The sequence below is a fragment of the Scyliorhinus torazame genome, chromosome 4, assembly GCF_047496885.1.
Source record: "Scyliorhinus torazame isolate Kashiwa2021f chromosome 4, sScyTor2.1, whole genome shotgun sequence".
NCBI classification, from domain to species: domain Eukaryota; kingdom Metazoa; phylum Chordata; class Chondrichthyes; order Carcharhiniformes; family Scyliorhinidae; genus Scyliorhinus; species Scyliorhinus torazame.
This window is the reverse complement of record NC_092710.1, coordinates 174,744,425-174,769,686: the sequence shown is the minus strand read 5'-3', so window position 1 is coordinate 174,769,686 and position 25,262 is coordinate 174,744,425. Positions and strand designations below refer to the sequence as shown.

Genomic DNA, 25,262 nt, shown 5'->3' with positions numbered 1-25,262 from the left:
GAAAATCCTGTACAACGCCCCCAAGGCGAGTGTTCGAGCAAACACCACCAGCTCTGAATACTTCCAGCAACACAGAAGCACATGGCAGGGATGCCCACTGTCCCTGCTCCTGTTTGCCTTAGCAATTGAACCCCTGGCGATCGCACTGTGAGATGCAAAAAAGCTGGAAGGGCATCCAAAGGGGAGGCAGAGAGCACAGAGTCTCATTCTATGCAGATGATCTGCTCCTCTATGTTTCGGAACTACAGGAAGGCTTGAGAGCAATCATTCAACTGAAAGAGTTCGGAACCTTCTCGGGTTATAAACTTAACCTGGGCAAGAGTGAGGCATTCCCAGTGAACCCAAACGGGGGAGGGACAGAGCTGGAGGGACTCCCATTCAAACTAGCCCAAAACAAATTCCGCTACCTGGGGATCCAGATAGCCCACGACTGGACACAGATCCACAAGTGGAATCTGACCAACTTGGTGGAGGAAGTCAAAAAGGACCTACAGAGATGGGACTCGCTCCCTCTCTCCCTGGCAGGGAGGGTGCAGACAATCAATCAAAATGATTATACTGCCACCTATACCGATCTTCATCCCCAAGGCCTTCTTCCACAACGCAGACAAAATGATCATTGCATTTGTGTCGGGGGGTAAGAATCCAAGAATCCCCAAATCAACACGGCAGAGGAAAAAAGTAATGGGTGGTCTGACACTACCGAATCTACAATACTACCATGAGGCAGCAACGGCAGAGAGAATGAGGGGATGGATCGGTGAACACACCACGGAATGGGTGAGGATGGAGGAGTCTTCCTGCAAGTGGTGCAGAGGGCGCCTAACCAGTACCTGAATGAACAGGTTCTTCCCAGAGGTGGAGGATAAATGTGAACGGTGCCAGGGAGGCTCAGCCAACCACACCCACATGTTCTGGGCTTGCCCCAGACTTGTAGGATTCTGGTCAGCCTTCTTCGAGGCAATGTCCAAGGTTGTGGGGTTGAGGGAGGGGCCGTGCCCGAGAGTGGCAATCTTTGGGGAATCAGAACAGCCAGAGCTACACATTGGGAAGAGGGCAGACGCCCTTACTTTCACTTTCCTAATCGCACACAGGAGAATCCTGCAGACTGGCTGGCAGGCCTGGCGGACTTTCTCCATCTGGAGAAGATCAAGTACACCATCCGAGGGTCGGAAGAAGGCTTCCTCAAAGCATGAGGGCAATTCGTCGGCCTGTTCCAAGACCTGTTCGACTAGGGAAAGAGTGAGAGACGGAGGAGAGCAGACAGAAATACACAACACGGAAGAGGTACAAAAGGGAAGGGGAGGGGGAGGAAACTCAGGGGAACCACAGGAAGAAGCCTGGAGAAAGGGGAGGGAGAGGGGACAGGAAGCCCCCCACCCCCTCCCAAACACACAAGGCCTGCAAGAAAAAACACAAAAGGAATTGGGGAGGGCAGAGGGGGGTCGGTGGGAAGGGGAGAACAGGAGCTCAAGGACAGAACACCCAAAGCGGAAGAGGGGGATGCCAAGGAGGGGCCTGGGAGAGGGGAAGTGGGGGGGGGGGGGAAGAGAGAAGGGGATATATCTAGAAAGATTGTATTTTTAAATAAGAACTGTATAAATTGTCGGATGCAAAGTTTCACTATGTAAAATTGAAAATGCCAATAAAAATACTTTTTTAAAAAGTCACAAATGACATGCTGTGCCACTGTGACAAAAGTAAACTACTCCTCCTCGTCCTTCTTTGACACTGTTGACCACATCGTCCGCCTCCAAAAGCTCCTTTGTGTATCCAGGTTAAGATTGCCCTTGTCTGGTTCCATCCTTACCTATCTAATCGTAGTCAGAGTATCACTAGCAATGGCTTTTCTTCCTGCTCCAGCACAATTACCATAAAACCATAGATCCACAGAATCCCCACAGTGCAGAAGGAGCCCATTCGGCCCATCAGATCAACACTGACACCTCGATAGACCAGTCTACCTAGGCCCATATCCACATACCCCGCCCTATCCTGTACGCCCACCTAAGCAGCACACCTTTGGACGCAAAGGGTCAATTTAGCATGGCCAATCCACCTAACCTGCACATTTTTGGACTGTGGGAGGAAACTGGAGCACCCGGAGGAAACACGGGGATAGTTCCACACAGTCACCCAAGGCCGGAATTGAACCCAGGTCCCTGGCACTGAGACAGCTGTGCTAACCAAAATTTCAATCCTCCTCTGTTAAAACTCAGGGATCTATTCTTGCCCCTTCTTATTTCTCATCTACATGCTGCCCTCAGCAACATCATCCGAAAGCAAATCATAAGTTTTTACATGTGCTCAGCTCTACCTCATCACTATCCCTCTTGACTCCCCCATTATTGCAGAATTATCAGACTACTTATTCAACATCTAGTACTGGGCGAGCACAAATTTCCTACAATTAAATATTGGGAAAATGAAGGCATTTCTTTGAGTCCCCACTCCAAAATCCATTCCCTAGCTACCAACTCCATCCTCACTCCAGCAAATGTCTGAGAATAAACCAGACTTTTTGCAACAATTATGTCATTTTTGACACAAGATAAGCTTCTGATCACATATTCACATCATCACTAAAACTGAATTTATTCACTTCCAGAATATCGCAGAACTTCACCCTCAGCTCATCTGCTGCTGAAACCCATATTCATGCCTTTGTTACCTCGTGACGTGAGCATTCCAACACAATCTTGGCTGGTCTCCCACATTTGTACCCTCTATAAATCTGCGGTCATGCAAAACTCTGCTGCTAATATAACTCATACCAAGTTCCATTCACCTATCGTTCTTGTGCTCCATATCTCCATCTTGCTTTCCTCCTTTAAGTCACTCCTTTAAACCTATCACTTTGGCCAACCTTTGGTCATCTTATCAAATGTCTCTTTATGTGGGTCAGCCTCATATTTTGTTTTATAATGCTCCTATGAAGCATTTTGGGACCTCTTAGTACCTTAAAGAGGCTGTATACCACAGAACAACAATTAATTATATTTAAAGTGTAGAGGGAAAGATAGTCATAGACTTCAAAAAGACAGTCTGATGGATAGGGCGGACACATGGCAGATTAAGTTTAATGCAGATAAATAAGGTTGTACATTTTTGGTAGAAATAATAAGAAATGACAATACAAGGTAAATGGTAAACAAAAGTATTTGAAGGTTACAGGACAGTTTAACAAAGCAGTCAATAAAACATTTGGAACCCTGGACTTTATAAACAGATGCGTAGAGTAAAAAAACCAGGAAATTATGCCAAACCTACATAAACTAGTTCACCCTCAACTGGAGTGTGGTGTCTACTACTTGGCACTCTACTTGAGAAATCACAAGATGGCTTTGGAGAGGGTATATTGGGCTGGATTCTCCATCCCGCTGCACCAGATTTCTGGTTCAGCATGATGGGGAGATGCTCTGTTTCACCTGTTGGTCAATGGGGGTTCCCATTGTGGGGCAGCCCCACGCCGTCGGGAAACCCCCGGCCTGCTGGCAAAATGGAACATCCGACAGCGGAGAATCCAGCCCACGGTTCTAGGGATGAGGGATTAGGCATGAGAAGCTGGGGCATTCTTCCTAGAGCATAGACGATTAAGTGGAGATTTGATGGAAGTATTCAATATCAGAAAGGATTGAGAATGTATGAAGATAATCTGTTTCCAATAGCAGAATATCCTGTAGACAGAGAATGATTGGCAAATTAACCAGACGTGACATGAGGAAAATTAATTTTACAAACAAGTCACACTCAAGATGGCGCCGGAGCGTGGCGACGCTCTGCGAGCTCTCTCCCACAGATCCTCTTCCTACATCTCTTATAACTGTACTAACCTTTTAAAATTCAATTCTAACACTAACACTATCTCTAACCTTTCTATTTTACATTGTGTATTTATGTATGTCCTATATTTTTTCATGTATGGAATGATCTGTCTGGACTGCACACAGAACAATACTTTTCACTGTACCTCGATACACGTGATGATAAATCAAATTCAAATCCAAAGTGATTAGGATTTGCAGTACACTGCTTGATAGGTTTGTGGAAAGAGATTCACTAGTAGCTTTTAGAAGTGAATTAGATGAACACTTGAAGAAAACATTGCTGGGATCTGGGGAAAAGAGTTGGGAAGCGCTCTTTGAAGAAGCGGGAGAACGTGCAAACTCCACACAGAAAGTCATCCAAGGCCGGAATTAAACCTGGGTCCCTGGCGCTGGGAAATAACAGTGCTACCGTGCCACCCGTATGGTTTATGAATATGGCTATAGATTTTACTGGTTAATTATTAGATGCAGTATTGCTAATGCAAGTAGTGAAATTGTTGAAGCAGATCTTGCTAATTGTGAAGCAGAATAGTTTATGTTTCATATGTAGAACAAACATGGGGAAAGTTACTTTAGGAAGAATCTATTGCTAGTTTGTTTATGTAGTAGAGTGGAAATCATAAATTATTTTAATATTTTAAATTAAACGTTGCGTAAGTGGTAGAATTTTGTGTCTATGTTCACATGTGTTCCATTCCATTTCCATGAGTACTCTGCCGAAAGGCAGGTCTTTGGTTCACTGTCTTCTGATACTTGATCCTGGCCGTTTCTCTTGGTAGTTTATTTGTTAGTGATGGCGTGCCATTGCCTTCAACTCTCAGGGCAGATGCCAAGACAGGTCCCAAGTCTTTCCCAGCCATAACGGAAATCAAACCCATGCTGTTAGTGTTATTCTGAACCACATGCTAACAATCTAGCCAAATGAGCTAACCGGACCCTTGGCAGAAATGGGCACATGGACAGTTGACTATGCCTGAGTGACATGTAAATTGAGTAAGGTGTTGGGAATTTGGTTCAGGTGGGAATGAGGGGCAGAGGAGTAAAGAGGTGCTCCATTTACTACTTTTTCAGCTCCAGTGGTTTCCGAGTATCCTTCCTCGCTACCAAGTGTAACTTGTACTACTTATTGTGCAAATTATTAACTAATTGACTAATTAAATAAATACGGTTGGATCAAAATGGCAGGTGTGATGTGACTGCAACATGTGGGATTCTGTGGAATGCACTGCAATCTCGGGCAACCGATACAGTGGGGGTGGGGTGGGGGAGGAAAGGGGGGGCTATAGAACCAGAGGACACAGTCTCAGAATAAGGGGTCGGGCCATTTACAGGATTTGAAGGAATTGCTTCACTCAAGAGGGTAAGTGTTGGGTCTCTGTATCTATTCATATACCAGTAACGCCTTACCATATACCAAATAAAAGAGACTCAAGACTGGCTTCTTGGGTTAAAGGCAATTTGCCACCTTTATTTTGTCAGTTTCTAGTGTAAAGTTTCAATTTTCACACAAGTACAGAATTTAGAATGTTCCGACTAGTCCTGTAGCAAGCTAATCAGAATTATTGCCTTTCGCAAATACAGATAAGTTGAATTCAAAATACAATGACAGCTCATAGTAATTTCTTCAAATCACGATACACAGTACAAAAGGACTGCGCAGTTTAAAATAGAATAAAATAGCAATTTTGCAAAGCAAGAGGATAGAACAGATTTTGGAGGATAGGCGGAATTGATTCTGGAATGACTTTCCCGTCCCGATACCTAAGAAGATTACTATCTATAAAGTCCCATCCTCTCTACAGCTGTGATTGGTTTTAATTAATCTATAATTTGTTTAATTCTACTAAGGTGTCTGTTAATTTAAGAGATAAAACATTTCATGTATTTTTTCACTCGATAAAAAGCTTTCTCAGCAAAATTCCTTTCCATGGGGTGATTTTGTGGTTAGCATGGACACGGAATTGGATCTTAGCCCATCTCTCTAACACAAAGAGTCTTTCTGTCAGTTCGGCCTTGCAAACCCTTGCAGTTTTCTAATCCATTCTTTTCACAAGCTCTCAGCATTTTCTGCTGTTGTGGTTAATATATGACTTTTAATAGTATAATATCACTAAATCATTTATTTCTTTAAACTTTATTATCTATAAGAAAAGTAGATTTCTATCGGTAGGGAATCTTTGGAATTCCTTGCCTCAAGAGGGCAGTGGTGGCTCAGTCATTTAGTATGTTTAAGACTGAGATCAATAGGTTTCTGCCTATTTAGCTCAATTAGCGAACAGCTGGTTTGTGATGCAGTGCAAGGCCAACAGTGCAGTTTCAATTCCCGCACCGGCTGAGGCTCTTCATGAGGCCCCACTTTCTCAACTTTGCCCCTCGCCTGAGGTTAAATCACTACTAGTCAGCTCTCCTCCTCCCACCCCTTTCGCCCTCTTTGTGGGCATGAATCTTGTGACTTTGCCAGTTAAGGCGCGGGGATAATCAGGAAATACAATCTCTCTGGCAAGAATCGTCTTTACTGATTCTTTTAGGATTTGCTGCCCGCAACGCAGGTCCTGTGGACGGCGAGTGCAGGCTTAACATCATGTCCATAGTTACACAACCCACAACAATCTTCACTAATACGCAAAATACTGGCTCTGTACTTTTTTTGCACTTGTGTGCATAAAGGACTGTCTGCATAAACTGCTTCCGGTTTGGTATTTACATAAATGAAGATGCAGCCTTTTACATATCTCTCCAAAATACCAAAGAGATAAATTAGTCAATATTTCTCTGTTCTTTGAGGGACCTAGTTACATACTAATTAGCTGCCTTATTTGCTTACAAGACAGCAACTTGAAAACTATTCTGCTGTGATGTGATGTGATATGGGGTTTTCTGAGTATGCATACCATATAATACAAGTTATTTCTTCTTTCAAGGGTAGACAGTTAAATCTTGGTGTTAATAGAAAATTAGAAATGTAGGCAACTTTTGCTTTCAGTAAGAGTGTTTCAAGACTTGTTATCTGCTGGGGTGATGGATAAGATAATTATGGAGAATTTAGAAAACAATGATGGGACAATTTTTAGGAAGGGAATACTGGGACATTCAGAAAAGTGATTTGGAGGGTAGGCTATATGGACCAATGGTCTACTGCTTCCAGACATTACTGGCTTGAAAATTTCACGGGGCTTCTGCCAGTTCCATTACTATAGAAATAGTTTAAATGGCTGATTTCACTTTTCTCCAAGATATTCATCAGTCCCCCACAAATTTATGACAAGAAACTGGAAGAATATTCATGGACCTTTAGAGCCTCCTACTATTTATTTTAATTATCTTGCATAATGGCGCTGTTACTTACCACTTCTGACGATCTGCAAAATAATCTCCAATGGCATTGTAAGCCTGCTCAAGCAGGGCATCATCTGCATCGCCAGAACCAGTTTTTAACAACTGCAATACTCGAAACCAATCTCCCAACTTGATCCTTAGATCAATAGCCAGATCTCTAGAAGCAGAAAAGAATAAAAAATCAAATTCTAACCACAAACATGTGAAAGCCAAAGTAAAACCAAAACTTTGGCTCAACTTTGCTTTGCATCTTCCAGATCATATGCTCTGGGCGTGATCCTCCAGCCACACTGTACCGGAAATGTATCTCGCCGCGCGCGGAGCATGGCCAGTGAAAGCCGGGATCACAATCTCGTGAGATGTTGCAAGTGGAATCTCCCACCCACAATGGGCAAAATTAGCAAATCTGCATATTAGAGTGAGGCAGCAAGCCTTACTTTAATGTGCAGATTCCCGAGGTACCTGAGGCTTTAGTATTCAATCCCTTCGCCTCGGGGACCTCGGGCAAGTGCCATTTGGTAGTGGTCCCCACAAATGGGGACCAGACGGAACGGCACTTGTGGTGGGCTCCAAGGAGATTGAAGGCCGCCAGCTACATGCCCTTTGGGCAGTGTGGTGCCTGGGCACTGCTGGTGCCACCTGGGGACCCTGGCACTGCCAAGTGCCCAGATGACACTACCAGCTGGAAGGGGCACTGCCAGGGTTGCCCCAATCTCTCCCATGTTGCATTTGGGGAGGGGGAGCGGATCAGGACACCACCAATCTCTTGCTACAATGGGGAGCTCTGCTCGGTACAAAATGGAGCTATATGCGGACTCGGCCATGCGTTCCCCTTATTCAAAGTGAGTCGCGTTGAATAGCCACATGTTTCTCGGCACAGCGAGTGTCGGGAAACAGGCGGTTATACGCGTTCACTCGGGGGCTTTGTTTCCTTTTGGGAAGATCACACCCTCTACCTCATTCAAGTATCCAGTGTAAATATTGCTACTCCCAAAGCTAAACAAACAATTCTGCACATCTTTCAGACATCCTTTTTTCTTGTCAGTGAACCAGGTCTGATAAAGTTCTATTAACCATCAACCCCCCATCCATCAACCCAAGCATCAAAGCATGTCCGCTCCTCTGAAAGTCCTGTTCAATTAGAAAATTTACTCATCACCAAATATTTAATACTTAATTTTAAAAGAGTTTGTCATTGCAGCCTCAACTGCTTTTCCTGGGAGTCTTCGCCCACAGACTGGCGGACATGTGAAGGAAAGGGGAACATTTTAACCGTCAGTACTCTCAAAGCAAGTATGCTTGTTGGGCAAATGGAAAACCGGCATTCCGGAGCTGGTACGGGAATTGAAATGTGCTGCCGGCCTGCCTTGGTCTGCTTTAAAAGTCAGCTCTTTAGTCCTGTGCTAAACTAATGCAAGTAAAAGCTAGTGAGGTAGATGGGTGGAAAAATATGAGGGATGCTTGCATGACAACCCCCACCATCTTAACCCCTTGCCTACACCATTCCCGCTAGGTTGGGTGTTCCTTCTAACTTCTAATAAACTGACTCTGTAGTTCTATGCTCAATATCAAGTTAAATAACAGGCTTACATCAATAACATTAAGCATTTTAAACGCATTGATCAAGATTCTGCTCAATAATGTTTTCTCTAATGAAGAACTTTAAGTCCTGAAATCAGGAAAGAAAAAAACACTTCTGTAAAAGCATCAAATGATTCCTAAAGAGGCAAAGCAGAAAGCTTCCCATTATTTTGGGGATAAAGGAGCATCCCAGGCTTAGCCTACCACCAAGAATTTGACTAGTTTATATACAGCAATGATGAACTCCTTTAGTTTTTCATCAGCTGATAGGTGTTGACTGAATTCTATGGTAACTTCACTGGAGATAACTAGCAAAATAACAATAATTAGCGGCAAGCGGCCATATCAATATGCTGCAAACAGACTCCAAAGACTCTGGGAGCAGAATCACTGATCAACTTGAACAGAATCTATCTAATGGCCTATCTGATTTTAAGCACTAGCTCAGGAGTCAGGATGTGAAGTAAGCTCAAAATGGGAAAAGATCTAGTACAAATCCATGTCATACCAAACAGGAACCCTTCAACAATATTGAGGGAAGAAAACCAAACAGTTCTGTAGAAGGGTTAATGGACTCAAAACATTAACTGCATTTCTCAATCCACAGATGTCACCAGACCTGCTGAGTTTATCCAGCATTTTCTGTTTTATTTCCTATTTTGGTTGGTATTTAACAGTTGAGGAAAAGGAAATAAAAATAATATAGCAAAATGGCCTTTATCACAGATATGAAAACACCAATGATATTCTTTTTGTCTTCATTCTCCACTCCACATTATCCCTCACACCCACATCTGATCGGAACTTAAATTTCATTTAGCCTACATGTCAGGCAGCATGTTTTAAATGCTAACCGACAGAAATTTGTTCAAAAAATCTAACCACTTTCAAATGATAAAAAAATTGATAATTAAATTAAAGAAAAGCACCATGTGCAGTTTTTAGTTTAAAGCAGCTGAAGAATATACAATAAGTATTCTGAACACCTTCTATCCATGTTTAGATACATCCTCTCGGCTTCCTCAAATCTTCCAAAGTAAGCTGCAACTTCCGCCTGTTTCATGGATTCACTCTGAAGGTTTCCAAGGCGTTTTACAAACTCAATCCCCTGGTAATCCTTACAACGGACAAATGCCTGTTCTGCTGTTTTAAGGTCAAGTCTCTGGAGAGCAGCTTCTGCAAGCAAGCGCCTAAAATAAAAAATAAATTACTTTCTTAGCAAATAGGAATTTAGTTAGTTGCACTTCACATTAAAAACAAACTGGTACCTCATTTTGAGAGTAACATAAAATTGCGTAAGTAAACATGTCAGTGTAAGTTAGGTATTACTTAATCAATGATGCAAGATAACTGATGGGAGTCTGTATTACACACTCCACATTGCAATGTAAACTCTACCCAGTGGAAAGCCACATTTTAAAACGGACAAAGCACTTAATTGGAGCTTCTTCAAACTTCTGAAATTTCAGGTTAAATTGGCCACTTTCTCGTAGTATTAAAAATAAACCACCACTACAAATACATAAAAGTATGCATGTGCACAGCTCTGTTATAATTTGGTGTTGTTTACATGGAGGTTACACTGCTGTATGGCAAGAATTTACCAACTATGCATCACAGACAGGAGATACCACTCTCAGATCAATACCTATCAGTATAATTGTAGCTTATTAACTAGGGGGTGATAGGAATATGGGGTTGAAGTTACTATAAGATCAGCTTTGGTCCTATTGAATGGCGGAACAGGCTCAAGGGACTGAGTGGCTAACTCCTGCTCCCAATTGATATAATTTTATTTCCATGAAACCAGATATAAGGGGCGGAATTCTCCGACCCCCGCCGGGTCGGAGAATTGGCGGTGGGCCGCGCGAATCGCGCCACGCCGCCCCGATGCCGGCACTGTGGAGAATCGGCGCCATTGGGGCCGGCATGGTCGGCGCGGCGCTGGTCGGGGTATGCGACGACTCTCCGCCCCAGGCCAGCGCACCGGTTCTCCGGCCCACATGGGCCGAACTGCCGTCATCAAAAGGCCGAGTCCTGCCGGCGCCGTTCTAACATCCTCTGAGCCGGCGGGACCTCGGCGTTGAAGGGGCTGGGGGCGGCCTGTGGGGGGTGGGGGGTGGGGGGGGGGGGTGGAGGGGGTCCGACCCCGAGGGCCGCCTCCCTAGTGGCCTGGCCCGCGATTGGGGCCCCAGCAATCGACGGGCCGGCCTCTCAGCCCCCCGGCCTCCTTTCCTCCGCGTCGACTCCTGTAGCCCTGCGCCATTTGGCGTCAGGGCCGGCGCGGGGAAGAAGGCCACTGCGCATGCGCTAGTTAGCGCCGGCCGAACTGCGCATGCGCGGACCCGCGGCGCCAGGTTCAGGCCAGGATCGGCAGCTGAAGTGGAGTGGGCCGCATCAGCGCCATGCTACCCCACTGTGGGTCGCAGAATGGGATCCCAGAACGAGCGCCGACGTTGGAGTAAAACACTCCCGTTTTTACGCCGGCGTCGGCACTTAGCCGCCCAATGGGAGAATCCTGCCCAAGATGAATTGATTTAAAGGAAGGATCGAATGCATCCACGGAAGAAATTTAAAAATATTATAAGATTAACTGCACAATCTTAGTAGAGTGAAAGTTCATCCTTGATCATATTTGAAAACAAAAAAGGGCATCAATTTTAGTCAACTTCAAAAGTAAGCCGACCAAAAGAAATAATTAACCAGCTCAACACTTGTGTACTTAAATGAGGAGCAATTATTCTGTAATTCCACATCTGTAGCAAGTGTCATCAGAATATATATATATTTTTTAATAAATGTTTTTTATTGGATTTTTGAACAGATTATATTTTGCCGTTATGTACACAGGATATGATATATATATAATATATATTATATATATATATATAAGTAGGCATCCATTTGTGCAGGGAGGCACTTCCGGAGAGCTATCCTTGAGTGCGTCTGGTGCCGGTGTTGCCCCTCGCTTCTCCCGGCCGGATTTCGCCGCCGTTGTCTTCTCGTGCACGCTGTCGCTTCAGCCGGCCCTCCCGTCCTCTGCCGGTATTCTCCTTTTTCTCTGTTCCTGCGGATGTCAAGTTGGTTAACGTTTCCCTGCCTCCGCCCCCCCCTCCCCCTCCGTCCCTCCCCCTCCCCCTCCGTCCCTCCCCCTCCGCCCCCCCTCCGTCCCCCCTCCGTCCCTCCCCCTCCGCCCCCCCTCCCCCTCCCCCTCCCCCTCCGCCCCCCCTCCCCCCCCCCTCCCCCTCCCCCTCCCCCTCCCCCTCCGCCCCCCCCCCCCCTCCCCCTCCGCCTCCCTGGCTCTCTACTCTATTGTTCCCTGTCTCTACCCCCCGCCCTCCCTCCTCCCCTGCGGTTCGCCTTTCCTTCCCCCCCCCCCCCGCGGTTCGCCTTTCTCTCAGTGCTAGTGGTGCTTCCAAGCCCCATTTTCTGCCCTCTCTCACGACTGGTATGTTCAGTCCATCAAGGAACCGTTTCATCACGGATTCCCCCATTGGGGGCTCTGAGGTGTACAGCCCTTGGTAAAAGGCCCCGAATGCTTTGTTGATCTTTTCTGGCTCTGTTTGTAATGCACCTCTGGTATCCCTGATTTGTGCAATTTCTCTGGTGGCTGCCTGCTTTCTCAGCTGGTGTGCCAGCAGGCGGCTGGCTTTGTCTCAGTGTTCGTATCGGGTCCCACGTGCTTGGCGGAGTTGAAGCACTGCTTTCCTGGTGGAGAGCAGATCAAAGGTCCTTTGTAACTCTTTCTTCTCTGCCAGGAGCTCTACGGTCGGGGCCTCAAAGTATTTACGGTCTATCTCCAGTATGGAGTCGACCAGCTGCTGCCTAGTCGCCCTTTCCTCCCTATGTCTTCGCGCTTTGAAAGCGATGATTTCCCCTCTTATTACAGCCTTTAGCGCTTCCCAGAATGTGGAGGGTGAGACCTCCCCATTCTGATCGTTCTCCGTGTATTCTGCTATGGCCCACGATATCTTTTCGTTGAAGGCCTTGTCAGTTAGTCGAGCAATGTCCAACCTCCATGTGGGGCGTTGCGCCCTGCCCGTTTCCAGCCTCACATCCATGTGGCGTGGAGCGTGGTCTGATATCACAAATGCGGAGTATTCCACTTTGCCTATCCCCGGAAGCAACGTTTTCCCCACCACAAAGAAGTCAATTCTGGTGTATACTGGGGAGGAGGAGGAAAACTTCTCCCCTGGGTGGGTGAACCTCCAGGGGTCCACCGCTCCCATCTGTTCCATAAAGTGACCGAGTTCCCTTGCTATGTTTGAGGTTTTCCCGTTTTGGAGCTCGATCTGTCAGTCGTTGGGTCCTGTACACAGTTGAAGTCCCTCCCCATGATTAGCCGGTGCGTCGCTAGGTCAGGGATTTCTGCCATGGTCTCCTTGATGAAGCTCAGGTCGTCCCAGTTGGGCACGTACACGTTAACTAGTACTACAGGTGCCCCATCCAGGGTCCCGCGAACCATGACGTACCGTCCCCCTGGGTCCGTAACCATCTTTGTCGTCCTAAACATCGTCCATTTGCTGATCAGTATTGCCACCCCCCCGGCCCTTGTCCCGTAACAGGAATGGTAGGTCTGTCCCACCCAGCCCTTTCTTACCCGCAGTCGGTCCTGCTCTCTCAGGTGCGTCTCTTGAAGGAAGATTATGTCTGCCTTCATGTTTCTTAGGTGGTTGAGGACTCTGGATCGTTTCACTGGGCCGTTGAGTCCCCTTACGTTCCAGGTGACTATCCTGGTGAGGAGCTTCTGTCCCCTCGCTCCTGTGGGATTAACCATACTTACAAAAATTTGTGCATCCGCACGATCACTGCGCGTGGCGGCTCCCCTGTTTTCGGCCTCTGCCTTAAGGACCTATGAGCCCAACCACTTCTGGAGCCTTGTCCAATTTTTCCTGCTCCACCAGCCCGGTCAACATCTTAGTCACATATTTTGTGGCGCTCGGTTTTTGCACGCCTTCTGTCAGCCCCACGTTTCGAAGGTTCTGCCATCTGGCCCTGTTTTCATGCTCCTCCACCTTCACCCTCAATGGTTTACACAGGTCCCCAGGGTCCCCACATCTGCCTCCAGGGATACAACCCAGTCGCACTGGTCTTATATGCAAGTTGAATTTGATTTGGGGAAGCCTACATCAGAAAAAGAACAAAGAACAATACAGCACAGGAACAGGCCCTTCGGCCTGTCATGATACCAACCTTGGCCAAAACCCTCAGCACTTCCTTGTGCTGTATCCCTCTATTCCTATCACATGTATTTGTCACGATGCCCTTTGAACGCCAGAAAGTATGGATTGTTTTGAACTGATGTTTTTTTTTAAACTTTATGTAGTCTGCAGATATCTGTGGCAAATGATAATGAATGTCGACTCATTCCAACTCATCTTTTTTCTCATGCATGGAAGATGGTTCATAAATCCTGTTCTTCATACTTTGCTCAAAGTTGTTTGAGTTTCACTTGGCTCACAAAATCATAGCTAAAGTGATCTCCGCTTCCTCATATTGCTGGAATTAAAGATACCATCGGGGGGGGGGGGGCACGGTAGCCCCCCACGGTAGGCCTGCTGGAAAGTTTGTGTAAGGAGCACGGAGTGTTCCCCATTACCGGCGGGACAAGGCGGCGTGGGCGGGCTCCGGGGTCCTGGGGGGGGCGCAGGCCGATCTGACCCCGGGGGGTGCCCCCACGGTGGCCTGGCCCACGATCGGGGCCCACCGTTCCGCGGGCGGGCCTGTGCCGTGGGGGCACTCTTTCCCTTCCGCCTCCGCAACGGTCTCCACCATGGCGGAGGCGGAAGAGACTCTCCCCACTGCGCATGCGCGGGAAACTGTCAGCGGCTGCTGACGCTCCCGCGCATGCGCCGCCCCGACATGTCATTTCCGCGCCAGCTGGCGGGGCAACAAAGGCCGTTTCCGCCAGCTGGCGGGGCGGAAATCCCTCCGGCGTCGGCCTAGCCCCTCAATGTTGGGGCTCGGCCCCCAAAGATGCGGAGCATTCCGCACCTTTGGGGCGGCGCGATGCCCGTCTGATTGGCGCCGTTTTGGGCGCCAGTCGGCGGACATCGCGCCGTTTGGGGAGAATTTCACCCCTGGTGTTGAACAGGAGCAGTAGAATCTTGGCAAATTTGGAAAGAGCTCGAGAAACAATAGTTTCTAAAGTTGAAAATACCTCCATATTCCATCCTGATACCGCATGTGAGAGCAGAAAACAAAATGCTTGGTTTTAATGCTGCAAACCTTTAGGAACAAAACTATTGAAACCGGAGATCTTGTAAAAGTCAATTGAAATTCCCGAGGGCCATTATGGTGGATTGTACTATTCATCCAAGTTAGCATATTGATGAAATAGACTCCTTTCACATCCTTCCCTGACAGGTCTGGAGCTACTCTAATAAAACCATCAGCTGAGTTTACAACTAGGCTTTTGTTGCTGAGACTGGAAGTTACTGAGTGATTGAAAAGAATGTGGATGTAATGGACTTTTCTTTCGAGGTTCATGCAGGTTTAGTCTTCAATACAAATTTGCCACTGGTCTGAAAGGTCAATTCTGGGCTGTAAGGGTTCAAGTTGGTTTTTGTACTCAATAATTCCTCCAAGAATATATTAAGAATGACAGGATTTCTTGATACTTACTGGTTCATAGAGTCATAGATAGAGTCATAGAGTCATAGATAGAGTCATCGATAGAGTCAGAGATGTTTACGGCATAGATAGAGTATTTTGGCCAATAAAACCTAGCATGCTGAATGTCTTCTTCACCACCCTGTCCACCTGCGACTCCACCTTCAAGGAGCTATAAAACTGTACTCCTAGATCTCTTTGTTCTGTAACTGTCCCCAACTCCCTACCATTAACTGAGTAGGTCCTGCCCTGATTTGATCTACCAAAATGCATCACCTCACATTTATCAAAATTAAACCCCATCTGCCATTCATCGGCCCACTGGCCTAATTGATCAAGAATTCACTTGATGTTAACTTCAATTCAAGGTAGTTGAAAAAAATGGTATAGTAAAGCTACCAAACAAAACTGGAGAAAACCAATAGAATTTTGACAGTTGTATACCCAAGAAAAATTTCAAATGAATCCAAAGATTTTACAGCATGGAAGACAAAGTATTCCATGAATTGAGGATGAGCCTTTGTATATAGCAAGGACAGAGAAGTCCACTTGAAGCAATACAAGTAAGTAGTCTCTCTACCTTGGGATAACTGCAAAGGTAATTTGCATGTGAAGACTGTCACAGAATCATGCAGCACACAAAGAGGCCATTCAGCCCATCTTATCTGCGCCAGCCATCAGGCACATACCTATTCTAATCTTGTTTCCCAGCACTTGGTCCGTAGCCTTGTATGCTATGATGCTTCAAGTGCTCATCTAAATGATTCTTAAATGTTGTGAGGGTTCCTGCGTCTACCATCCTTTAAGGCAGTGAATTCCAGATTCCCACCAACCTCTGGGTGAAAATATTTTCCCTCAAATCCCTTCTAAATCTCCTGCCTATTACCCTTAATCTACACCCCTTGGTTATCGACCCCTCCACGAAGGGGAAAGTTTCTTCCTATGTACCCCATCTATGTCCTTCATCATTTTGTACACCTCAATCAGATTCCCCCTCATCCTTTTCTGCTCTAAGTGGAACAACCCTAGCCTAAACAGCTTCTCTTCATAGCTGAAATGCTTCAGCCCAGGCAATATCCTGGTGAATCTCCTCTGGACCCTTTTTAGGGCAATCACATTCTTCCTATAGCATGGCAACTAGAACTGCACACAGTACTCTAGCTGTGCCTAATGATCATTTTACACAGCTTCATCACAACCTCCTTCTTCTTAAATTCTATGCCTCGGTTAATAAAGGCAAGTATCCCATATGCCTTTTTAACCACCTTATCTACCTATCCTACTGCCTTCAGGGACCTATGGACATGCACCTCAAGGTCCCTCTGGTCCTCTGTACTTAATTACATATTCCCTTATCTTGTTAGTCCTCTCAAAATGCATCAACTCACGCTTTTCAGGGTTAAATTCCATTTGCCACTGTTCTGTCCATCTGACCAGCCCATCTATATCGCCCTGTAATCGAAGGCTTTCCTCCTCGTTATTTACCAAACCACCAATTTCTGCGTCATCTATGAACTTACTGATCATACTGCCCAGGTTCCCATCTGGATCATTAATGAACACTACAAACAGCAAAGGACCCAGCACTGGTCCCTGCGGTACACCAGTGGACACAGGCTTCCCAGTCACAAAAATAAGCTTCAACCAACACCCAACGACTGAAGTATGAAACTGAGACTTTGCCAACCAGCTGAAAAGCTAGTACAGTGTGATGCAAGTTGAAAGTAAAATAACAGAAATAAAATATTTGTTATGTAGATACACTTCTTACCAAAGTCTAGGATGAGGATTTTCTTCAATGAACATGCAGGCATCTTCAATCCCAACAGTCTCAATAAGACTTCGGCTATCACGTAGTGAACGGATTTCAAAATTAATTATATAGTCTTTATTGGGCTGGCTTGGCTCCTAAGAGAAAAATCAACATGCACCATCTTTATTAAATTAAATCCACAAGATAAATGATCAATAGCATATTTTTCATCAACTTATAAATTAGACATTCTTGTATAATAGTAATGGGGCTGCAGAAAGCAGGCGAGACAGTGCAATGAATTTATTCATGCAGCATGACTCCAATGATAGGAACACATTTTTTCAAAACAAAGTAAGTTTCTGATCTTCGATGGGAAGTTCAGACCAATTTGCTCTCTTGGGCCCCTATCACTGAATCAACAATAAACCAAAGGTTTGGAGACTGCTTGACTATCATATGTACGGAATCAAAAGACCTGATAAATTAATAAACCATTTTAATACAGAAAAACAACTGAAGTACAGCGCAAGCCATTTATAAAAGAGTAATTTGTCTTACTTGCTATAAACAGTTTTACGCTATAAAACCAACTTTAATCCAGGGAACAATGTATTGGTGAGTTAAGTCATGGACCTCAGAACCTGGCAAATAATGAGTGATGATTGTCCAATATGACTTCTGGCGAGTGTGTGTTTATTCTGCAGCGGGAAAACACTTCATTGCCAAATCGCTAAGGGCATCTGGGTATCAAGGTTACAAGCCTGAAACTAGTAAGAGGCTCATTTCGACGAGAAAACCACGGTCTATTGCTGTTTTCAGAACCTTTTCCCACATTAGATTTAAATTGACCACCGTGTGTATGCTGGAGTCACGTTTTGTTGGGCCAATAATATTCATACAAGGGTCTGCAAAGGGATAGCAAATACGAGAAGACTTTACACTGAAGAAAGACTATTATAATCCTCAGCCTATTTCAGGTCACCAGGATGGGTGCGTCACTGGACACTAATTTGTATGGCTCAGCAGGGAATACCTCCAGACATAAGCAGAAACCACACATACTGAGCAACATTAAAAACTAACATCACTGCACCCAAACTAAAGAGCTTTTAACATCTGCCTAATATTTGTTTTAAAGTTTGTTTTATAATGCTTCTGTGAAACGCCTTGGGACATTTTATGTTTTTTCTTTAATTTTTCCAATTAATAGGCAATTTAGCATGGCCAATCCACCATTAAAGGCACTAAATAAATATTAATTTTATTGATAGCAATAATATCTAAGCATCTATTATACCTTTTCTAAATAGCCTTCTCAAACTGTCTTGCATTTTTGAAGATTTGTATACATATAACCCAAGGTTTCAATGGTCCAGTATCCCCTTTGAAATTATACTATTTACTTCGTATTGCCTCTCCCCATTTTTCCCACCAAAAAGTACATTATCTGCATTAAATTTCAACTGCCACATTTCTGCCCAATTTCACAATTTTTCTACGTCTTTCAGAACTCTGCTCCTATCCGCCTGGTTGTTTAATGTTTGCAAGTTATGAATTTTTCCTAAACTTTATTATGTCCTGTATGCCCACGTCCATAAATATCAAAAAGAGCATTTGATTTTTACCCATGGGGAACACCACTATATACTTCCCTCCAATCTGAAATGCAGCTCCTCGCCTTTCTATATGCTTTCTATCCCTTAGCCAAGTTACTATCCATGCTGCTCCTATCCTTTTAATCCCATGAGTTTTAATTGCTGCCACTGTCCCTTTAATCCCATGGACCTCAAATCGCTCCTACTTAATTTTCAAATTAGTATTTTGTGCAATTAGAATAATTCTCTAATGCTGCCTTGAGTGTCAGATGTAATTGAAGATTGAACCATAATAATAGTTGGGTGATTTTAACTGGAAAAGGTGGTTCGAGAGGGGATCTTTTTTATCATTTTTCTATTCATTCATGGGATGTGGGTGGCGCTGGCATGGCCAGCATTTATTGTCCATGCCTAATTATCCATGAACTGAGTGGCTTGCGAGGCCATTTAAGAATGCACTTAAGGATCAACCACAAAGCTATGGATCTGGAATCGCACGTAGACCAGACCAGGTAAGGACATCGGATTTCCTTCCCCAAACGACATTAGTGAACCAGATGAGTTTTACGACAATGGTTTCTTGGTCATCATTAGACTTTCAAATCCAAATTTTTTATTGAATTCAAATTTCACCATCGGCCGTGGTTGGTGTCAGGTCCCCAGAGAGAGGCAGAGGGAGAGGCAGAGTCACTGGGGCCAGGCTGCAGGCCCTGTCGAGGGTAAGAGGGGAGTGGGGATGTGGGCAGGGTGCAAAGCGCAGGGTAAATGAAGCGGAGGGGTGGAAAGACCTTATGGTGGGCCTCCAATTGGCAGAACTACATCCAACCCCCTTGATTGGTCACCTGCCCAAACAGTGAAATCTTCTGAACTGTACACTTGATTTCATGCTGTCAGGGTGAAATCCCAGCAATAGCGGTAGAACGTACCCATTAATGGCCATTAATTGGCCACTTAAGGGCCTCAATTGGCCCTGTGCTAGGTGGGCCTCCCGATGCTTACCCTGCTGCTGGTAAAATTACAGTAGTGTGGAGGTGGGCAAGTAAGTATCAGGAATGATGCACATAGCATCGTGCCTAATTTTATAATACACCCATCATTTACATGCCAAATAAAATAACAAATATACAGCCTAACCTCATTTTCTACCTCTTGGGTCTGTGGCCCAGTAACAACTTATAGAATTTTATCAAATCAATTTTAGCATCTTAACTAGATAACCAAGCATTTTTTAATGAAAAAGTCGCCTTCTGTCACTCTTTTATGCAGCAAGTTCCAGAATCCCATTACCTTCAGGGTGAAAACAAATTACTACTCAACGCTATCAGTTCTTTTAAATCTGTGCCCTGCTGCTTTTTGCTAACAGAAACAAGACTTTTCTATGCACTCTATCCAAGCACCTTGTAATTTTATACACATCAGTCAAACCTGCCCTCCTATGTTCCAAAGAAAACGACTGTAGCCTATTCAATCTTTCCTCACAGCTAAAATTCTCCATTCTTGGCAAATCCTCATAAATCTTCGCTGTTTCCTCTCGAGTGAGATCACATCCTTCCAGTGACCAGAACTGTACACAGTGTTCTAGTTGTGGTCTGATTGGTGTTCTAAACAGTTCTAACATAATCTTTGGCCAAGAAAAGAAAGTACTCCATTTGTCTTCTTGACCACCTTAGCTATCTGTCCTGATATCTTCAGAGATCTCTGGACATGCACTCCAAGGTCCCTCTGTTACTCCACAGTTCTCAAGAATTCAACCATTTATAGTGTATTCCCTTATGCAGTTTGTTCTTTCGAATTACATTGTCTCACACTTCTACGGACTAAATTACATTTGCTACTTTTCTACCCAACTGACTAGTCAATAAATATCTTCCTTCAGTCTACAGCTTTCTTCCGCACTCTCAACCACATGGCCAATTTTTGTATCATCTGCTAATTTCTTTACAATTAAGTTTAAATCACTGATGCAAATCACAAACAACAAGGGACCCTATACTGAGCCTTACAAAACCCCACTGGAAAAAGCCTATCAGTCACACAAATACCCATCAACCATTCCTATTACTTACTACTACTGAGACAATTTCGGATCCAACCTGCCACTTTGGATCCCAAGAGCTTTTGATTTTTGACCAGTCTGTTGTGCGAAAGTCCATCAAAAGCCTTTCAAAATCCAAATACATCAAGCATGCTACCTCCTGACAACACCAACACCAAACCCATTCGAGTATTGCCCACTGTAATTGTTTCTCCGGCACCCAAATGCATATTTATCTCCCCAGTCTCCCCCCGCCCCCACCACCCACAAACAGTTGTCTACTTGTGTGTTGTAAATAATTTTGCCAGTTGTACAGAGTTGTTGCTGTTGTGCTGGTGCACAATACCCTACCAGTTATTCTATTTTATTTTTTATTATTACTTTTTTTCTTGGTATGTTTGGGTGAGCCCTTCTCTTCTATATATGTGTATATATTTATATTTCTTATTCTGTGTACATAATGGTAAATATACTTTGTTCAAAAACACAATAAAAAACATTTATTTTTAAAAAAAGCATGCTACCTTCATCGATTTTCCTTATTATCCTGCTAAAGTGAACTAGGAAAATAGGTTAAAAAATAGGGCAACAGAGAACCAGTGGCAAAAATGTTGTGAGCTGTTCCATAACTCTCGGCAAAGATATGTTACATTTAGAAAGAAAGACTCTATGAGAAGGATGTACCATCCCTGATTAACTAAGGAAGTTAAGGATAGTTTCAAATTGAAAGAAAACGCATACAATACTACAAAGATTAGTGGTAGGAAAGATTTTAGAAATCAGCAAAGAATGGCTAAATAAATGAGGGACGAATTAGAGTACGAGCGAAAGCTAGCTAGAAATATAAGAACAGAAAATAAGAGATTCTACAAATATTTAAAAAAGAAAAGAGCAATCGCAGAGAGTGAGAATGGGGAATTAATAATGGGGAACATGGCAGCATTATAGAAGAGAAAAACACACCAAGCATTTGCAAAAATCAAGAGGCAAAAGGGAGAGTGGAACTTAAAACAATTACACAAGAGAAAAGGTTCTGGGAAAATTATTCAAACTAAATGTTGACAAGTCCACAGGATCTGATGGCTTATTTCCGAGGGTCTTAAAAAGAAATGACTGCAGAGATAATAGATGCATTATTTGTGATCATTAAAAATTCCCTAGATTGTGGAAAGCTGCCAGTAAATTGAAAATTGTGAATGTAGCGCCTCTAATCAAGAACAGAGGGAGCGAGAAATCAGAAATAGTGAAATAAGAGGCAAGAACGTGTCTCCAGCAACTTAATGTTTTTGAAAGTATGCCTTTGTGGACTAGAAGAAGCAAGCAGGAGTGCTCCACTGGTCCATCAAGGAAGCCTTTAGCCTGCCTTCTGCTAATCCTGCCCCCTTCTCACTGCAATCAACAAACCGGCCCGCACCAGACAACCAAGCCCCAATCCTGAACCCCAATCTCTCTTTTCTTCCCTCCCAGTCGCTGGGCTCCGACATCCCCACATAGCTCTGATTGCTGACATTTTATACATTTTACCACACTCACTCACAACCTCCGCGGTTCTTCCTGAATACTGGGGCAAGTATTCAAAAATAACTGGACCAGTGACATAGATGAGCTACAGAATAACACATAGATTCTTTATGGATAAATATTTTTTAAATCAATTAAAACATTAAAATGCACCATTAATGGTCTTTGCCAAAATTCACTGGGCAAATAGTCTTCCATGATTTATTTCTTACACAAGATAAACATTGTATCAAAAATTACCTTCAAAATTTCATCCAAAAGTACAGACTTGATTTCCAAATTTTCAAAATTGCATATATACCCGGATGTTTGAATTGGTTCCTATAAAAAAATTATAGAAAATTTCAGCATTGAAAGTACCAAAAAAACTACTGTAGCACAATATTGGCTTCAAAATATAACTTACAACAGTATTCAGCATCATCTCGATTACAAATGAATAGAAGCATGAACTCCCAAAATACACCCAAATATATCAATGCAAATTTATACCTAAAAAGCACCACTGTGGTAAATATCATAAAACTAAAATGTACATCAGACTTTCCAAATAAACCAGTTTTCAAAATGTCATTTGCGATTTTAAGCTACCCGGCTGGCAGCAACACTGTCAGATTACTTCCTTATGAGAATTCTTTGCAGTGTTATCGATGTCATTACTGCCAGTTTGATTTGACATCGGTGGAACAAGAGGAGCAGTAGCAGGGTCCTCAATAGCTAGTACATGCAACAGGTGAGCCAATTAGAAGATGGCAGAAGAGGATTTACCCGGCAAACAGGTCACCACCTGATTCGCATTGCAGGTTAAAAATCAGGATTGAAGTTTCAATAAACTAGCTAAAATTGCCATTCCTTCTGTGACACCCCAATTAATTCTTTCACCAACCTACCACTTAACCTCTTTTCCCTTGGCCAATTCCCATTTAAGTGAAGGGCATACAATACCTGCCAATTCATACCCTCACACCACTGATCAGGGCCCAAAATACTGGCTGGGATTATGCGTTTCCCGCCGCTAAGATTTTTTTCATGAGTCAGCCATTTTGTTCTGAAGAAAAGTACAACTGTGGGAGCTGCCCCTTCACTTTCTACAAAGCACTCAAGAACAAAGAGGCTGACTCATTAAAAAATTGCGGTTAGAGAAGCAGCTGCTACCCAAACTTAATAATGAATCCCTGCAGAGCTATAAAAATAAACAATCTGATTGTTTGCTTCGACAGCGAACTGTCAATCACAATGCCATTAGCAGGTAAAGGGGTGCCGATTTCAATGTAAACAATCCAGTTCAAAACATTTAGTCTCCTAACGATACACAGTGCCTTCAATACTTCAAAAGGCAATGAAGTGTGACAATCACTTCAAAGGTTTCCATCACTTTAAAGGTATAACTTTCACCTTCATCTCACAGACCTTTAGACGTGGCATGCTGACAATGTTTAAAGGGTTTTGAGGTACAGGTGGGATCACTTTCACTGCATTATTTATTTATTTTAGAATTATTTTTTTAAAAAATCCAATTAAGGGGCAATTTAGCGTGGCCAACCCACCTACCCTGCACATCTTTGGGTTGTGTGGGTGAGACCCACGCAGACAAGGGGAGAATGTGCAAACACAGACAGTGACCCGGGGCCGGAATCAAACTCAGGCCCTCGGTGCCGTGAGGCAGCAATGCTAACCACTGCGCCACCATGCTGCCCTTTCATTCCATTATGAGAAAATGTTATTTTGTACATACTGACTTACTGTTTAAAGGATTTAGCTGTGCAGACAAGAACATTTTCACTTTAATATTGGGAAAACGTTTACATACTGAGTGACTGTTTAAATGGGTTTTAAAGGCTGCAGATAGGGAGAGCAGCCATAGGAGCCCCATCCCAGGGAAGAGCCCTGAACTGAGCCGCTCCAGTCCAGCACATGACCCCCGACCCCCACCTCCCATGAAAGACCCCCACCCTCGGTCTCTGGCAGCAATTGTTGGGAGGACACTTACCCCCTTGGACTGCAAGGTGGCCGGTTGGCACTGCCAAGGGTTGGGGCTTGAAGAGGGACCTAAAGTGAGGGTCTGGGGAGTGAAGGGGTCTGAGGGTGTTGATTGGGTCTTGCCAGCGATCAGGGTAGGGTGGTGCACTGTCTGCGATCCGGGGTGGGTGGACAGGGCTGCAGCACCTAATGGAGATCAAAGCACCCTTTAAAAATGGCGCTCCAATCTCAGAGGTGTGGGACCTGTCCAGGAGATATGGTCTCGCCCCTCACAGTTACAGAATGGATCCCAGCATTCCATTGAATGGCACGGATAACCTGATTTGGAAATAATTTTCTTTCCAAGTGCCAGTCCCAAATCTTCGCTTGCGGAAGCATTTAGACTCCTGAAGGGAGAATCCGTACCTTACTTTTTCCAAGTAAGATAGCAATTTGCATTCTTCCAAACATACAGCATTTGCTACTCCCAGTGCTGCCTCCTCTATTGGGCAACTGTTGTTTGGCAAATATTTTTGTTCCCTCCACCAATATGACCCCAAGCTCCATATCACACACCATTTTAATATTCTGTTCCCCCATACTGTCAGGTGGATGTACCTTTAAGAAATAGATGTTTATCAAATAACTGCAGTGCTGTCAGTGTGTGGGTGGTGCTGGGCTGTCTGTCTTTCACTTTCGTTTTTGAGCTGGCAGGCGCAGTGTGGTTTTCAGAGGTGGATAGCTGCATTCAAAGCAAGCAGCTGTATAATGATCTCTCTCCCTAGGAATGTCTCCAGATCATTGATGATTTCAATGTAATATCTGTTTCTGTAGAGCATTTAAACCTGCTGTCTTTATTTTAAAAAGGATTTAACTTATGGATGTTGTTTGGGAAATTATTAAGGGTTACATATAGAATATTGTACTTGGGAAAGTATCAGTGATTGTAGTTGATAAGATGTTTACTGTGTATTTATAAAATGTTAACTGGATTCATAGAATAAACATTGTTTTGTTTTAAACATACTTTAGCTCTCTGT

At 44.1% G+C, this 25,262-nt stretch overlaps 1 protein-coding gene across 9 annotated transcripts in view; it reads right to left on the bottom strand.

The window, feature by feature from the left end:
- Positions 1-25,262, bottom strand: part of wdr35 (WD repeat domain 35) — a 162,675-nt gene that overhangs the window by 47,329 nt on the left and 90,084 nt on the right. For all 9 annotated transcript variants that reach the window (XM_072498896.1, XM_072498898.1, XM_072498903.1 and 6 more), the window contains 4 exons: positions 22,504-22,584; positions 17,128-17,264; positions 9,731-9,934; positions 7,174-7,320 (listed from right to left, as the gene is read on the bottom strand). In XM_072498896.1, coding sequence (XP_072354997.1) covers positions 7,174-7,320; positions 9,731-9,934; positions 17,128-17,264; positions 22,504-22,584 — 569 coding nt within the window. The remainder of the gene's footprint in view (positions 1-7,173; positions 7,321-9,730; positions 9,935-17,127; positions 17,265-22,503; positions 22,585-25,262) is intronic.